This window comes from Rosa chinensis, chromosome 2 (assembly GCF_002994745.2).
Source record: "Rosa chinensis cultivar Old Blush chromosome 2, RchiOBHm-V2, whole genome shotgun sequence".
Lineage (NCBI taxonomy): Eukaryota > Viridiplantae > Streptophyta > Magnoliopsida > Rosales > Rosaceae > Rosa > Rosa chinensis.
Window position 1 is genome coordinate 55,907,965 of NC_037089.1, and position 17,969 is coordinate 55,925,933.

The window sequence follows — 17,969 nt, forward strand, 5'->3', positions numbered from 1 at the left end:
CAGTCGCTCGTCACTAGAGCTACAGATCGCAGGATTGCCTCTTCTTGCATCACCGCCGGCAGCGCCCAAGCAAAGCTGCTCACCTGCACAGCCTCCATCGAGCCCAAATCTTTCCTTGACGTCTCGGTCCAACACATCATAGATCGATCTGCATTCCTCAGCGAAACACATAGCATCGAGACTCCACAAGTAGATTGGGATTGAGAGAACGAGGTCATGGTAAGTGGAAAGCCTAGCCTTGGCCTTGGCCTCTTGGAGGAGATAGCAGCATGCATGCTCAATGAATCCGATGAAAAGGAGATCGGAATAGATGTCCATCTGTGATGGAGGAGAGGCCAAGGGCGGCTGGAGTGCAACCCTAGCAGAGCCATCCTAACTTTTGCCAATTTTACGATTTTAAAATTGACTCCTAGCTTGAGCATATCAATCCATTAGCAAAAGTGAAAATTGCTGAGAATTCTCCAGAATGATAAAAAATGCTAGAGCTGAAGTAGCCAAACACATAATACTGCTCAACTCAAGAAATCACTCATTTTCTTAACAAAAACAATCATATTACAGGGATCCAAATGATTTCATGCATGGCTTAATCTATCTACCAGATATAATAAGTTGGTATATGCATTCATATATCCTAGCCAATGCATGTATGTACAAATAAGCAAAATGATTATGTTTTTACATTACTATAAATATATTTTTTTTTTATGGAAATGTAGCGCTGCATTTAAGTAAGCATAATCTGAAAATCTAATCCCAGAAGAATTAATAGTTTTTTTTTTTTTTTTAACTCTCTCAATTTGAGTTGTATAGTGCTAAATCTTAAACCATATAGTTCAAACACACCAATTATGATTGACTCATGAAGTAACAATTGTCATCTGTTTATTGAGAAACTGCAGTAGATGAAAAATGTATCATGTCAATTTGTAAGTTCTCAAGCATGGAGAGAAGTTCAAAGAACAGGCAGATATTTATTATTATTATTATTAATATTTTTTTAAATGAGGCCAAATACTTGGAAGCTGTAAGTTGAATTTGATAATGCGACAACCTTTCAACTGATTAATAGTCATTCCAGGTGTGTTTAATATTGTTATAACACATATGTATCCACTTTATTTCTAGCTTGCTAACATGTGAAGAAAGTGATATACAATCAAGGTTGCTGAAATAAAGCAAAGAGCTAACTTTTCCATATAATTGACTGCATAATGCCACCCAACTCATATAGCAACTATACAATTACACATGAATACAACTAAAATGACCAGTTAAAAATTGGGATCTTTCAGAAATTAAACCTGGGAAAAGAAAAATTGAGAGAGGGCATGTGACCTAACGCTCTCCTGCTTCTATCAATGCAATTCCGAAAAGATGTTAACCCAAAAACCAAAAGCGATGCACTTGGCCTCCAGTTTTAAATCGTTCCCAACTAAAAAAAAAAAAAAAAAAAAACAGAGAGAGATCGAAGAGGAGATAAACATTTAGATGAGGGAAAAGGCGGAAAAGCACGTGAGAAACAGTAAGGGTAGAAACGTAAAACCAATATTCCTAAGAGAGTTACTATTCCTAAGGGGAGGTGAGCTTTAGGTAAGAGTATAATAATTACTCATTTGAAATTCCACCCTTTACCATTTCTAGAAAATACTTTTTAGAGCATTCTAAAAAAAAAAAAAAAAACTTTTTAGAGAGAGATGCTTCTATGCCATAAAGATTACTGAACTATTTTCTTAATCAACTTACTAGTAAACCCCCACATTCAGCGTAGCTATAATCAATTCCTTTGTTCTAACACTGCTAGTTTAATGGGAATTGGGAACTGACTCTCCAGCTACTAGAGTACTACGATCAGTAACTTGGAACACACGAAAAGCACAAATTAATTGAATACAAATTTATCATTAATTAAGATTTAAGAATCAAAATGCCCGAGTATTGCTGTAGCATATTAGACAACATATCATCGAAAAGGAGAAAAAACAAACACCTTAAAAAAGGTAAGATAATTCTTTCAGAAGGCTTGTTGAAAAAATAAACTAAAGTGCGGAAACACAATAAACTAAATGCTATACCTGAAGACGAAGAATGCGTGGCACAAAAATAGGATCAGTGACCAAAAGGCACTCATCATCAGCAACTAGAGGGTGAACTCTAGGAGCAAACAATGGCCCAATGAATGGTAAACCATCCAGACCCAGTGGTCGACCAGCCCAACACCCACCCACCCCCCCCCCCCCCCCCCCCCCGTGGCACAGAACGTGGATGAGCATGTGGAACAATATCCTACAATATTAAACAAGTGATTATGTCTTCACTTCAAATATTGCTCACATAATTTAAATTTATATAATTTCAAAACGCTATACCTATAGGTGAAGAATGCAGAAAGTGACATTGGTGACCACACGGCCCTCAGGACCAGCAACAAGGGGTGAACCATAGGAGAAAAGAGTGGCCCAATGAAAGGTAAACCGTCCAGGCCAAGTGGTCGACCGACTCGTGGCGCAACACGAGGTCGAGCAGCTGGCCAGGCACAATTTAATAGTCATTATTAATACGTTTACATAAAATAATAACAAAACAATAAAAACTACTTTTTATGGACAACTAGAATCTGCAGAAGCAACCATACTACGGCTCTAAAAAATGAAAACCAACATTTAAAGAACTAATTGCGGTCATTGGAAAGAAAATCCAAGCAAGTAGAATCTGCATAAGCCACTTTAAGGAAAGAAGATCAAAGTTTAAAGAAGCAGTTGCAGTCATCAAGAACAAAGAGTGTAAATGAAGGCAAAGCCAAAAATTTTGGAAGAATCCTTTTTGACCAATTTCAAAATACCAACACGCATCCAATTAAGAAAAAACAATTTCTAAGACATTTACAACTTGAATAGGATGTTCATTCATGTTGAATATTTTAACCATTTTCTTTACGCAATTAATATACATGTTGAACTAATACCCTATGACCTGCACAAAACTTAGTGCTCAATTTAAAACCCTATCAATGTAGTAAGAATAAGTAGGGATCATTCTTAACCGGGGATTATGGCCTTATTAATCTTGAAAAATAAAATGTTAGACAAATGAACAAAGAATATATATACAATATTTACGAAAATACAAAGAAAATGAGATTTTTGGATTTTAATTCTAATTTAACAACTAATTATATACATGTGACACATCAAACAAAGAATCAAGATACAATTATATGAATGGAACGAAAATAGATATAGTTAACTATTACTAACAAGTTGGCAAAGTTTCAAAGATCAAATCACGAATCAAAATATTTCATAGTAAGGAATCAATCAAGCACAGAGATGAACGCATGCAAAGTCTTTTTTACTTCCCTTAATTAAATTAACTAGATGAACACACCATAGTTAACCCTATTAAACATGCAATTACTAGTGGTTGCTAATCACTAACAAGAACACAATCAACGCATTAACCACATATGAAAGTTTGATCAATTCAAGCCAAGAACACAAGTTAAAACGCTAATCAAGCATGCAAGATTCATTGTTAATTTACCTAAGTATTTATAGGTTTTTCATTTTAATTATTGAGACCTAGAACGCTAGCAAATCTTAATATAGATTCAATTACATGCTAATCAATCAAAGTATGCATCATAAGATCAATTAACACAAAAACGATGGGTTATTTCGCACAAAACCAACAAACAGGCTTAACATTTATGAAATCACAATTTTTATTTTGAAAATCTAAAACCTAAAACATGCTTCATAGTATTCGAAAACTATATATCTAAATTCAACACTTCATCCAATCATGAAATCGCAAATCATAAAACCAAAACGAGAATCGAAATCCAAATAAGATTAAAAACTGAAACAGTTTTACAAAGCAAAACCGAAAACAAAATAAGATGTTCATGGTTACACTTTTGAATCTTTCAAGAACACAAGAAGCTTCAAAGGTAGCGGAATGAATGGTGGCTCATGGCAGGATTCTTGAATGGAGATGGAGATGCTTCACGGTCTTGAACTTTAAAGATTTATGAAGTCGCCGAAATATTGAGAAGAGAAGGGGACGAGTTTGTGTAATTTGATTCTGAATTTTGTGGTGTGTAAAACAACTTCACAAACCTTCCTATATATAGTGCACGACTATCTTGGGTATCAAGAACGAAATCTACTTTCATGACATCATTCAACCAATCAAAATATTCCATGAGAAGCAAAGAACAATCTTGAATCTTCTATGTAATCTTCTTGCCGAAATTATTATGTATCTTCCATCAAAATGGTCATCATTCAACTTGTATGCAATCAGGAAACCTAAATCAATATTTATTCTCTTTATTTTCTTTTCCATAATTCACACAAAGTAGATTTTCTTCAAAACTCTCCCTTTTTGATGCATTGCCAAATCTTCTAGATATTCTTTTATTTCTCATAGCAAAAGCAATATTTATGGGAATCAAACTCCTCCAAGACATCATGGATGATTCTAGAGACTCATGTGCAAGTCACATGCTTCAATGTTGGGGCCAATCTTTTTCAATTGGACATTTTCAACACCCATCTATATATGTAATGCTATTCTTGTACATTCCAAAACATTCTTGAAAAAACTTTAGTCATCTTAAAGCCACAACATCTCTTAGTCTTCCCAGGTCTTCTAGTACCATCAGGATTCTTAATGTGATCAAGTTTCCCAGTCCAACTAGGACTCTGTCATTTCTCATTTCCAAACATCATTTTTCGGAGCTCACTCCTAGTTGACTTAGGACTCCTACTTCAACTGATATTCCTTTTCCTAGTAGAACTGGGAAAACTTCATTTCTCCATTTCTTTTCATTTCTGTGCATATAACTCATTGCATTCCATTTCTAGACTCAAAAGTACCTAAAAACGAAAACTAAGTTAGAAATGATATTGTTAAAGAAATAACTAAGTAAAATGTAGAGAGAAATGCATTAAAAACATAGTAAATATTGCTCTCATCACCCTATTAGATAATTTCAATTACAAATTAACCTGATGCAAACCATGTCTGCTAAATGAATCTAATACTAATACATACATTATCATAAAACTAATGAAAAACCAATTCCTAAAGGTGAAAACAGTCATACTTTAAGCTGTAAGTTTCACTTATGCTTCATACAAAATATGATAAAAAAGAATTTCATACTCTTAGATAAAACAAGATGACTGGATAAGCTTGAACCACAAGATAGTATCAACCACAAATAGTTAGCAGACTCTTCACTCTATAGAGCCAATCATGCAGGAAAAAAAAACGCCTAGATGCAGACTTCTAACACAGCTAGTTGTAGAAATGAACCATTGGCAACTCTATTTACACTAATTAAATTATACGTTGGACCTGGTTATGAAAAAGATAACCAAACTCTTCACTTTCATAGCAATACACAAACTACTTTACCACCAAACCACAATATATATCAAAGAATTAATAGTGACCACCGGAGATAATGCATCCACTAATTCAGAGCCATAAGAAACACATGTAATTGGGGCTCATCAAGAATCAAAGACAAAAGAAAGCATAGAGATCTGACCGAGGGAGCAAAGAGGAGGCGCGTGGCGAAGGAGGAGTCGCCGATCCACGCTGAGTCAGTGGAGGAGCACTCGAGGCACTCTTATGCGAAGGAGTCCCTAATCCACGCTGAGGAGGTGGAGGAGTGCTCGTGCCACGCCTAGGCGGAGGAAGAGTCGCCGAGGGCGGTGAAGGGGTTGGTGTGGCCAATTGGTGATGCAGTGAGCAACGTGGCTAAAAAGTGGCCGATCTTGTCACCAATGAACGCCAAGGCGGCGGAGAAGTGCTTGTCGCTAGACTTGTAAATGGACCGGATTTTGATCCGGACCCGCTCCGGATCCGTGGCTATTTGATGGGTTTGGATTGAAAATTTGGATCCGTTGATTCGTTAATGATCCAAATCCGTTAACCCGTTTATTTAACGGATCAAATATGGATTTAGGTCGATCCTATCCGTTAATGATCCGGTCCGTTTTCATAATAATAAAATATTTTTTTAATACGTTATTATTTTTTGAAAAATATAAAATATTAATAATTTCTTAATACAATTTTTTTGCAAAATCCTAAGGGACGGTCTTCGTAAACAGAGTCAATTAGTCCATCATCCAAGAAGCATTATTGATAAAGGCTTTGTTTAGTTTAGCAAAAAGCTAAGAAGGTTATAGAAGCACAATTAATCTCATACACATCTCCTGACATCTCTCATAATTTATCGGGTGTAGGGAATATTTTGATAATGTAATTCTACTTTCGCTGATACTCTTTATGTTGTTTTAATATTTTATTAATATTTTATGAGGTATCATGATACAAATTTAATATTACTATTTAAAATTTAAAAATATTATAAACGGATCAGGTATCCTTTAATCCTGCAGATACAGATTTGGATCAAGCTATCAACGATCCACCAGGTTAACGGAGCGGATTCGGGTTGAATTTTTTTATTAGGTCGATCCGCTCCAAATCCGATCCGTTTACAGGTCTACATATCGCTGATGAAAGTCGTGTCGGCAAAAGAGAGCTGGAGGTCGTTAGAAGGGTTGGTGAGGACAATCAACGACGCCGACCCTAGGAGTCCAATGCCGATCTGGCCTATAGTTGGAAGGAAGCAGATCGATGTCAGAGTTTTTGCAAATTGCTGGAAGTTTCATTTTGCGTTCACTTGAGAGCTTTTTTTTTTCTTTCCGCTCTGATTTTAGGATTAGGGACTTTGGGGGTTTAGGATTTGGGAATTTTATAGGAATGGTTGGGCGCACATATCTAATCGGGTGATTGGCAACAAAAATCTGCACAAATCATAAAAGAGTGAAACAAGAAATGAGAATTTGCGAAAAATAAAAACTAAACCACTATCTTAATCTTTTTTTGAAAATCCAATTAGTAAGTTTGCCCTCTATCTTTTGGAAGAACAAAGCCTTGGGTGAGTAGAAGCAGAAGAGGGCTCTTGAATACATTGTGAAAATTAATTGAGCGAATTAGAGCAACCAAAGATTATTTTTTTATTATTGAAATATGATTTCGATTTATCATCAAAAAACCCTTGGTTGTTCCAATTCCCATTTGTTCAACTAGAACAAACAGCCACTCAGAAGTCAATTCCCTTGTATTCTATTAGAACAACCACCACAAACCCTTGATTTAATACATCATGAAAGTTAGCAGAGAGAAGAAGAGAGAAACAAATGATGTTGTCCTTTGAAGTGCTTATATAGGGTTGATTGTCAACACAGCCAATTGCAAGATTACTCCCTATTACATACGAGTCACTTTTTTTTTTCCTTTTTTTTTTTAATGAAAATAGATGTCCTCTTTTTTAGCAAATGACTGAGAACTTTTTAATTTTCTTATTTTGTTTCTAATCACAATTGTTTTGTTTCATTTTAGTAGTTAAAAATATGAAATTACAGCCATACTTCCATGATCATTGTAGATTCAGCACAAAAGTGACATTGCGGCATATGCCACATCATTTTGTATAAAATTTTGATATCTCTGGAACTACTCAAAGCTAATTAATACACCTCTATGTCGGTCTACTTAAAGTCTGAAGTTTATTAAACCAAGCCTGAGGCTTTTATATCAAGTCTGCAACCAAGGGATCGAGAATATTTTGAAAGAAGATTCGTATTGTACGTGTGAAAACTATTTTTGATGCCATTTGCTGCTCTGCTCTTCATGCAGTGGAATGTGTTACTACAGATATATCACAATCATTACACATTAGAATTTAGAAGATGAAATTCTCATTGAAGATGCATGAATATCTTAGATCACTCTAAGAAACATAGTCGTTGCTAGTAGGAATTGTTGCATTAGGCTTCTAGCTTGGAATGTTTTTGCACTTGGCATTTTTCATACGTTAACTATTTTGTTATTACCACAATATAAGTTGTTCCATGATAAAATCTTGTATTCTAAGTTTCTAAGGTTGGATTGTCCTGCTCAGATTTCAATCTTTGCCTTGGGTTTGAGGCCTAGTTATATGTGTCTTGCGTTCTTATTAAGCATATGTTTCTTCAGATTTTATTGATCGAGCCCATGTTTAGGCTCATGCAGGACTTGCCTTGTTATAGATTTTATCGCAATTTTCCTTGCAATATCAATTTTTATTTGCTACCCTACATGATGATTTGGCTAAGCTTCAGACGAAGAAGGATGAGGAGAAGGTAAGAGCTCATGCAATTGTCACAATATCCTGGTTCTTTTTTTATGTAGTTATTTGACTAATTATTAATAAAAAGCTGTTATTCTAATGATGAGCTGGCACTGAAAGAGCTTAGAGCCAAGGTACAACAGAAAGAGTCTTTTGGAGGTGCTAGCCTCAAGAAGAATGGAAACAAATTAAAGGGGTTTTTGAAACCTAAAGTTCGGATGTGGTGTAATATTACCTGTATTGAAGTCTTTCAATTTATGTGATGGTCTAATTTCTAGCTAATCGAATGTGCTCCTAAACGCTTGTACGAGTGTCAATGTGTAACAATTTTTTTTTTTTTTTAAGACTGGCAAAAGCCACGTTAGGTTGGAGTGGTGGTGCTCCTTCCTATATTTTCATTATTTATACTTGGACAATACAATGAGGGGGGCATATAGTCTAAACCTCGTGATAAAGAACAATCATCCTCAATAAGAACATCCTGTATGATATCAAGTGTGTCCTCCACCCAAAACTCATCTAACATGGATGTATTAGCAAGGAGGGCAAGTCTTGAATGATCAAATTCATTCAATATGACAAAAAGCTATATATGCCTCAAGAAGGCTATAGTCTTGGGTAGGAGACTATAATATTTATTATATGTCGTAGGGGGTGTAGTTAAGCCCATAAGGGAGTCACCTAGGGAAGAAACTCAACTTCTGTGATTGGAGATCCTATGAAGGAAGTTCAATGTGGTAGAAACAATTCATATTGCGTGACTCATTTACATAGCACAAATTTTTAAGGAGACATCCAAAAACAGATTCTCCCTCACATCCCTAAGGCATAGTTCTATATTAATGTGAAATTAAGGAAAGGTATCTTACCTTGAATAAGTTTGGGGTATATATTGTCACATGTAACTCTTGGAGAACTCACGTAAGTGAGAGTAGTTGTGAGGCCGTAACTGTGAGAGGTGGGCTGCACTCTAATAACTTTCATGAGTATCAAGATTAAGCGCATGGCCATAACTAGTGCTAACCCACGCCAAGTTTACGTATCGATATCATGTGTGTGACAATGTGTAATTTGATTAAAAGGGGTCTAGTTCAAGACTCATAGTGAACTATGATTCCTTCAAATGAAAGTTGTTTACACTAAGTGTAAGTTCAAGTTCGGAAGACACCTACACGGCTACACCTATTGCATGGTATAAAAGTTGCCCAAATTTCCTTCTCTCAACCTTCCCATCTTAACCACTTGGTGTGGTGTGTTGGTTGAGTGGCCTAGTCTGGAACCCCCAGGTCTAGCGTTTGAATCCCAACTCCACCCCGTGGCCAGCAGATTTGAGGGACCTAGGTTGATTACACACCAAGGTTCGTGCGTCTGCGGTGCAGTGATTAGTCCAACTACACTAGATACACTGCATGAGGGTGTGTGTGTGGTCACTACTGTCGTCCAAACCTCAAAAAAAAAAACCTTCCCATCTTTTTAAGTTCATTGAGTTTTGAATCTTGTGGGGGATTGTTGGTTTTTTATTAAATTATTAAGATTCAAAACTCATATTATTATTTAAATAATATTAATTTAAATGAAGAGTCATATCTTTTTTAAGGGTTATAAAGAGTTCTATAAACATTAACTCTTGAGACAAAAGGTAGAGAACTTTGTACTGCTTTCATTCTCTTACTCTTCATCTTTCTTCTTTTCGTTCCTATTTCCTAATCCTTGGGCAGCTGATAAATACTGGGCACCCCATCTACCGTTAGTCGTGCAAAGGGCTATATATTGGAGTTGTAGACGTAAAGGCGTCTACGGCTTTAGGATAGCCAATGTCGTGCCTCTCTTGTTCTCACAGGCTTGACTCTTCATATCTCTTCTTCTTTATATTATTTGTGTCTATATGATGTGCTCAATTGATTTAATTGATTTGGTTGCCGGATTAGATTTATTAAATATGAATGTTTGATACCATATCTCCAACATATGAATCTCGTCTTATTGCTCTTGATGTTAGTTCAGTTATACTCCCATTGCTTTACTTAAATAAGAGGCTATCATTCTAATACTTGTTCTTATTGCCTTTTGGGTCAACCATCCTAATTGATCATGAGATAAAATATGCAACAAATGATCTATAAATAAAGTTCTACAAGATAACCTACCAGCCAGAGCCTAGACTTATTGTTTTATCTGTATGGCTTGTCCCTGTTTGCCTTTATTCCAGCTTTGGTAAGTCCCTTGTTTTGATGTATTTTTATCCTTAGCCCTATTACTAAAGAGATGTATTTCAGAAACGTTTCGATCTCCCCAAAGCTCATTCCAGCTATTTCGACCTATGCACCATTAAAATGTAGATCAAGGGTGGGAGGAAAACATCTATCAGAAATTTTCTGGATGTCAAAATTTTACGTTGCAAAAGTTGAATCCCGGGGATGCTTTCTTAAATGCTGCTACCTCTAAGAGTTTGGACATTAATGTTTTAGGTTAGAATTACTAAATGGTAAATTTTTCATTGTTTATCACGAGCCAATTAATGCTTTCATAGGTGCATTTTACAATGAAAAATCTCAGATTTAGATGGATACAGTAGCTAGCTGACTTTGCTACTCTCTGCTTGCAGTGTCTCTCAGTTGTGCCCCTTTCCAACAAGTAATTGCTTGTGTGGCTGTGGTCATGTCCGCCATTTTTTGGTCATTAACCTTCAAACACACATTATGTCAGCAGGTGAAAGGTGGTTCTTGATTGTGGCCGGGATCCTTCTGTGGCTCTGGCTGTTGTGCTCAAGCTTTATTTGTTCACCATCACATTTTAGGAGTACTAATGAGTCTCGAGTTTTGAGATTAAAGTACCATATGTTTGGTGCATTGATCAGCTTGTTATTACTGTTAGCATAATTACCATTCATTCTTTCCGGCAATGCAAATTCATATGCTAAGTTTGTCTTATCAAGAGAATTTTCCTGATCCACTTCAGTAGTCAATGTGATTAGGTGACTTCCCTGTACTGTTCTTTACAATGTTATGTATTGTTCGAATTAACATCGACTTATAACGACCAATTACCTTTGGATTCCCATGGTGCATATATCTACGAGAAGACCCAAATTGTTCTTGAGAAAGAAACGTCAGTAACCTCCACTCTAGCAAGTCTTTTCACGCTCAATTATAATTTTTAAAAGTTGAGCTTAATAAATAATTTTACCACCATTTTGAAGCTTGTAACAAGCCCTTCAAATTCATATACGTATTCTTCAGTAGAAGATATGAGATTCCAAAATAGCGTAGTTGAATACATTTATTACCCAATATTCGAAAATCTATGTCTACTACTATGTTTGATGAAATGCCTCTTATGCTGCTATCCTTATGCTTTGTCTGAATTTGTACAGCTCTTCAAGCATGGAACTGTATTTTGAACACTGAATGGCTAAATTCATTGCTAATGGAATCAAGTATCGAATTTTCGGCAAATTAAGATCATTCATTCCAATTCACTGGTCAATGTGGAGGCATTCGCCTTATTTTCTTTAGACCACAGCTTTAATAATCATCCTACCAGACCTTACTATTCCCAATTCAGGAAATGTGATTATACACAGCTCCTCTAAACATTATAAACACCGAATATTGCTCAATAAAAACAAAAACTAAAGACAGTATTCAACAAATCAACAGAGATTTAGAGTTGTTAAATCGTAAGGCATAATATGTAAGAATGCTACAGGCATGACATTTAAAGTTGGTTCCAACAGCTTTAACTCTATCATATTCTACTCGATTGTATCAACCGCACTTGGCAAGCTTGAAAACAGACAAGGCAGCTGTACATTGAAGTGATATATGCTCCACATACTCTAGTGTGATGCACAACTACTCTTCTGGGATTCCTGGGTTCTCCTTGTCAGGATTGTCTTCTCCTTCTTCGTCATCCTCTTTCTTTTCTTCCTCTTCTTCATCTTCTTCGGGAGGATCTGCTGGCATTGGAGTTGGTAAAGGTGTTTTCATAGGGCTAAACTGGGGAAATATATCTGGTCTCCTCCCAGGTTTTGGTCTTTCCCATTCCTGAAATGTGATGTAAATGCACAGCAGGTGAGAAAAGAACAATATATAAAGTTTCAGTTAAATCTACATCATACTTTAAAATAAAATTCCAACAGCCAGTGCCTATATCTTGTTATTTAATTATGGGTACTTTTTTAGCTTCTTTGTCTTATATTCTTTCCACTCTCATCTAGCACCAGATTAAACTGAAGAACCTTTCTAAATCCCTATTTTTTTTAGTTTGTGTCATCATAAAAATAGTTGCACATACAACCCAATAAATGATTATGTGCCGACATTATGGAACAAGTGAGCAACCATCAACAAAGAATGATAAAAGGAAATGGTTCCTCTTCAACTACAATGCAGCTAGTTCTATTGATTCTAGAAACAAGAGGGGCGTCCAGATGTCATGGTTACTCCACCCTGTACCATTTATAGAAAATACTTTCTTTGTTATGCCAACCTAAAAAGAGATGGGCATATGGAGCTTGACTTGAAAAACAAACAACCTGCACTATAGGGCACTTTTTGCCCCACTTCCGAAAGATGCTTCTATGCCATGCAGAGTTTCAAAGTATTTGCTTAATCAACTTACCAATACACCCCCCACATGCAGCGGAGCTATAATCAATTCCTATGTTCTAAGGCTGCTAGTTTGATGGGATCACTCTCAAGCTACTAGAGTTCCAAGTTCAGTAACTTGGAACACCCAAAAAGCATAACTTAATTACAAATTTTTCGTTAATTGAGAGTGAGGAAGCAAGTTGCCTGAGTATAGCTCTAGCATATAAGACAACATACCTTGAAAAAGAGGAAAAACAAACAGTTTACCTTCTATTTCATCAGTTTAGATGGCCATATGTAAAAGTGGGATGGTACTAAGCAGAAAGGCAGGATTGAGGTCGAAGATTCCAACAGGGAGTCTTGCTCTATTAAGTTCAAGGCATCTTGGCTTTGGTAAAGGGAAGAAGGCTAATGTTTTCTGGGATTGTAGCGAGCTGTCACATGGGAACTACTGATGGAAAGAAATAGAAGGAATTTCAAAGATTATAGAGATGCAGGGATGGAGGGGTTCTGCTCTTGCTACATTTTTGGCAGCTTCATTAGCTTCTGCTTCAGAGACTAGCATTTCTCAAATTTTGCTTGACTGTAGGGGAACTGTAGTCTAAGCATAGGGTCTATGGACTGTCCTGTCTGCAGCTGCCCAATTGTATTTAGTGTAAATTTCTTGTGCTTCTTTGCTTAACAGGTTTTTTCTCTTTTATGTGGACCAGTAGTCCACTTTTATTGCATTCATTAATTGTGATAAGTACAATTTGTTTCTTTTCAAAGAGAAAAAAAAGAGAGAGAGAGACTCAGGAGAGAATTCAATGACAAGATGGCTGGTCACAAGAAGCAACTACCGTAGATTGAAAATACATGAAAGCCATACTGAAGGGTATTATGAACTCCCAAATCCTACTTCTCCCTAATGTTGGCGATCCCAAATCCTTAAAGATGGAAACATGCTATGCGGGCCAATAGACAAACACGTCATTAGCACTTGGAAGATATCATTCACATCTTGGTTATTTTCTACATATACCGAGTTCTGCCTACATGAAATGACTTCAAAATAGGTCAAATAATTCTTTCAGAGGACAGGGAGTTGGGATTGCTATAATCTACCTAACTAGATTATACTACTCTTCTGATTCCTGACTCATCTCCACTGGCTACAACTTGGGCAAGTCTGCACGACTTCAATATCCACAGCCAACTCATTTTAGTTTTGAACTTTTGATTAAGCCTAACTCCAATTTTTCTTACAAGGAAACAAAAGAGACAAAAAAAAAAATTGGGGATACCCAAGCAAAGCAACGTCAAAGGAGGAGAACACTAAGAGGAAGCCATTCTCAAATTTGACTATACAAAAGGAATTTATCTATAAAAAAAAATGAAAAAAAAAATCATTTAAAGACCAACTTTGATTACAGGGCTAGTTAATTAGATTGGTGAAAAATAAATTAAAACAAGAGAGAAGATTACACCTATGGCCCTTGAAAAAAAGAAAAAAAAAAGTAGAACTGCCTATCATGTCTATCAGATAATAGTAGATTCTATTTGGTATTGTTGCTGCCTAGAATAGCCTGTAGTGTCTTGCAGCATTTTTAGTTATACCCATCCCCCAATCTGATTTGTGGACCCGAAATCGAAATTGGATCCTCCAACCAAACCCTACAACCTTTGGGAGACTGGAAACTCTAGAAAACGGCTAGGAAGGTAACCCGAGGGGTTTGAAACCCAGGGCACAAGGAAGAAAAGCAGAAACCCATGGTCCTGACATTCAATATCAGTAGTAATGTTTACAACATACATTTATGTAGTTCCTACAAATTGATAATCAATACATAAGGCATATTCCAGCATATATAGCTTGTTTTAAATTACAAAAAAATTAATAAAAAATAAAGCTTTTCTCTGTCTTTATAACTTTTCATTTTCATCGACAACACAGTAAAGAGAAGAATCTTCCTAATTCCCTATTTACACGTCCCATTCCAGGATTTTTTCACCGGATAACATCTAATGTGTCTAGCAATGGAGAAATCACACATTCTAATATATGGTTCTGTGTGTGTGGGTGTGTGTATGAGAGTGCACACTTTGAGCAGATTGCAAAACAGAATGATACAGGGATACTCTTGCTCTCCATTGGGGGTTCAACTTCAGTGCTGCCATTTTAGGTTCCATTCCTACTGATTTTATTCTCTCAATTTATTTGGGCTATAAGGATGGAAAGAGGGAGTGAGAGAGTAGTACCACCGGCCTTGGATTCTTGACCTGACTGAATGTTTTCTAAATTAATCTGGCTAAAAACCTCCGCATGGAGTGGGGGCTATATCCTAGCGCTATGTTCTGATGGTTGTTTTCATAGGGCCAAATCTACTGAATTCTAAAAGTTGTCCCGCTCGGGAAACCCAAACAGCAAAATGATTTTAATGTACAGTTTTCCTACAACTGAGCATGGGGAAGCAAGACAAATCTAAGAAACAAGCTACAATTGAAAGTAAACGACAGTTTACCTTTCATTCTCATCTGCCGAGATGGCAACCCGTAGGCATGGTCAAGAATCAGATGATACTTAACAGAAATCAATGACACGATGGCAGGTAATAACAACCCATCAACAAGAGAAGCATGATGTGCATCAACACATCCCCAGTTTGGATCTAAATATAGCCTAGACAAGAGTGTATTATACTATGACTCTTGAAATATTGCTCACAGAATTAGAAGTCCTCATTCCTCTGATAATAAACCTCTACAAGTTGTATGTTATCAGTTATATACTAATGTGGCAATAGCTCTCCATAAATTTGAAATCTACCAAGAAATTCAATGAGAGAATTACAGAAAGCACAGAACGTGTTCGACAGAATTAATCAGAGAGAGAAGTTAAACTTACGATGGGGAAATCGAGAGGGGAGCGACGGGTCAACCTTTCCTCCTCGGGAGCCATCCGAACGACATGCCGTCGCATCCGAAGGCTGTGAACGACGAAGGTAGGGGTGCGGCGGAGAGTTACATAGCAAGGGGAATTGTACTGGTTGTTTTGTGTAAGACTATACCGGCGAGGAGAAGAAGAAGAAGAAGAGGAGGTTGGTGGAATTACGGCGGGCAGAGGCACCGTCAGGCTCCGCAACGCCATGGATGGGTTCCCTCTAACTATCAGCTTCTAACTAGGAGTCTACTACCTCACCTCTATGTAACCAACAACCCTCCTCATTCCCAAGTCGGTTAAATTTGGGCAAGTCCGCCCTAAATGAGCCGGGTCGGATTTTTTGTTTTTTTTTATAGGGTTAATTACATATAAAGGGAGTTTCTATTCATACCTCCAAAATTGGTATTTGTATCTCTCTCTTTTTCTAAATTATTTGTTAACTCATGCCAAATTACTAATAAGGACACAAAAGAGGGGAAAAAAATAAAACTTTTTTTTTATAATTTTTTTTAGGGGCCGTGACCACTTACTCAATTTTAACCTAAAAATTGTCCACTTGCTCCACTAAGACTTTTTTAACCTCATTTACCCCATTTAAACGCAAGTGACATTTTTACCCACAATCAAATTAATAAACTACAAACTTCTCCCTCTCCTCCTATCAGACTCTCTCTCTCTCTCTCTCTCTCTCTCTCTCTCTCTCGTTGGAGCGTCGGAGTACAGGAATCCGATCTAGAGCGGTGAAGACTTCACTGCAGAAGTCGTCGCCTGGCGAGTCGATGACGGTGACGAAACCTTTTCAGCGGATTTTGGGCCATCTCGGCTCTGTTTCTTTATCCGGATCTTGGCCGGGTCTTGCTTGGGGAACCCAACGGCGACGAAGACGTAAGGTGGTTGAGGTTTGAGGTTGGCGGTGGTGCGGTGGAGGAAGAAGCCGCGAGAGACGAGGCTAGTCGGAGATTGGGTACTTGTTGGTTGGGGAATGCCATAGACGGCGACGTTTTGAGCGGCGGCGGATGAAACTGGTGAATCATAATCTTCTGGGAGGATGGAGTTGAAGAAAAGTAATGAAACCCACGATTGCCAAACCAAAAACTTCCATCTGCTACTGTGATAATATCTCCTGGGCAATTACCATGTGCAGAAGAAGTCTGGGCCCTTAGCTAGTCAGCTTAATTAGATAAGAAAAGGGAGATAAGACATTGCGTATCAACTGGGTGTTGTCTTTTACGATTTTTTTTTCTTTTTCTTTTTTCCATTGAATGAGAAATTTCATAAAGCCCAAGAGCAAGCAGTAAAAAGATCATTAGGGGGCAATAAAACGATTATTAGAAGATAATAATGAGATTATTGGGCGGTAGTAAAAAGATTATTGGAGGGTAATAATATGTCTATTGCGGGGCAATAATATGATTATTAGGAGGCAATAATATGAGTATTGGGGGGCAATAATATGCATATAAATTGATCAATTGTGCCTGTAGTGTATTCATTTTGGTTTTGGGAGATTATACAATTCACTGGAGGGTAATAATATGAGTATTGGGGGGCAATAATATGAGTATTGGGGGGCAATAATATGGTTACTGGGGGACAATAATATGGTTACTGGGTATTATTAGAGGCAATAAATTCAAACGCCGGAATCCGGTCTCCGAATTCCTGTCACCGGTCACCGGACCGCCACCGGAGTCAAGCAATGTCTCCAATGACTTCTTTCTCTAAGTGACAAAGAAGAATGACTTCTTTGTCTAAGTGACAAAGAAGGAGAGGGCAAAATTGTCCCAAAAATAAATAAAAATGAATTAAAAAATACTTAATTGGGTATTAGGGAAATAATCTCTTAGGTGGTGTTTGTTACGTGGGACTATTATCCCCCACCTTATTTCTTATAATAGTCTAGGACTCTTCTAACCTGGGATATGCTATGTTAATACCTGACCCATGTTTGGTATTGCTTAGGACTAAAGAGCAGAATAGTCAAAATAGTCATATCCCATGTTTGTTTTGTATTGGACTAAAAGTTAGTAATTTGTAAAGACATGAACGATTTTATGAGTTTGTGAGAAGAAAAGAAAATTGGAATGAGAAAGCTAAAGACAAATCCTAATCTCAAGATGGCAATCAGAAAATGCCGTGAGAAACTGTTGTAGCTTGTTTTTTTTGGCAAAGTTCAGATACAGCAAGAAGAAATCTAATAACCAAATAGCTTGAGAAGAGCAACCACAATTTGCATACTTGTAGTTAGGTTTTACAC

General features: G+C 36.9%; 1 protein-coding gene across 1 annotated transcript; it reads right to left on the reverse strand.

Moving 5' to 3' along the window:
* Positions 1–11,723: 11,723 nt before the first annotated feature.
* LOC112185537 (histone chaperone ASF1) lies at positions 11,724–15,981 on the reverse strand. Its single transcript, XM_024323799.2, has 2 exons — positions 15,677–15,981; positions 11,724–12,246 (listed from the first exon to the last, which is right to left on the reverse strand). The coding sequence occupies exons 1-2, from the start codon at positions 15,917–15,919 to the stop codon at positions 12,055–12,057; spliced, it is 435 nt and encodes a 144-aa protein (XP_024179567.1). The 5' UTR covers positions 15,920–15,981; the 3' UTR covers positions 11,724–12,054.
* Positions 15,982–17,969: the final 1,988 nt, after the last annotated feature.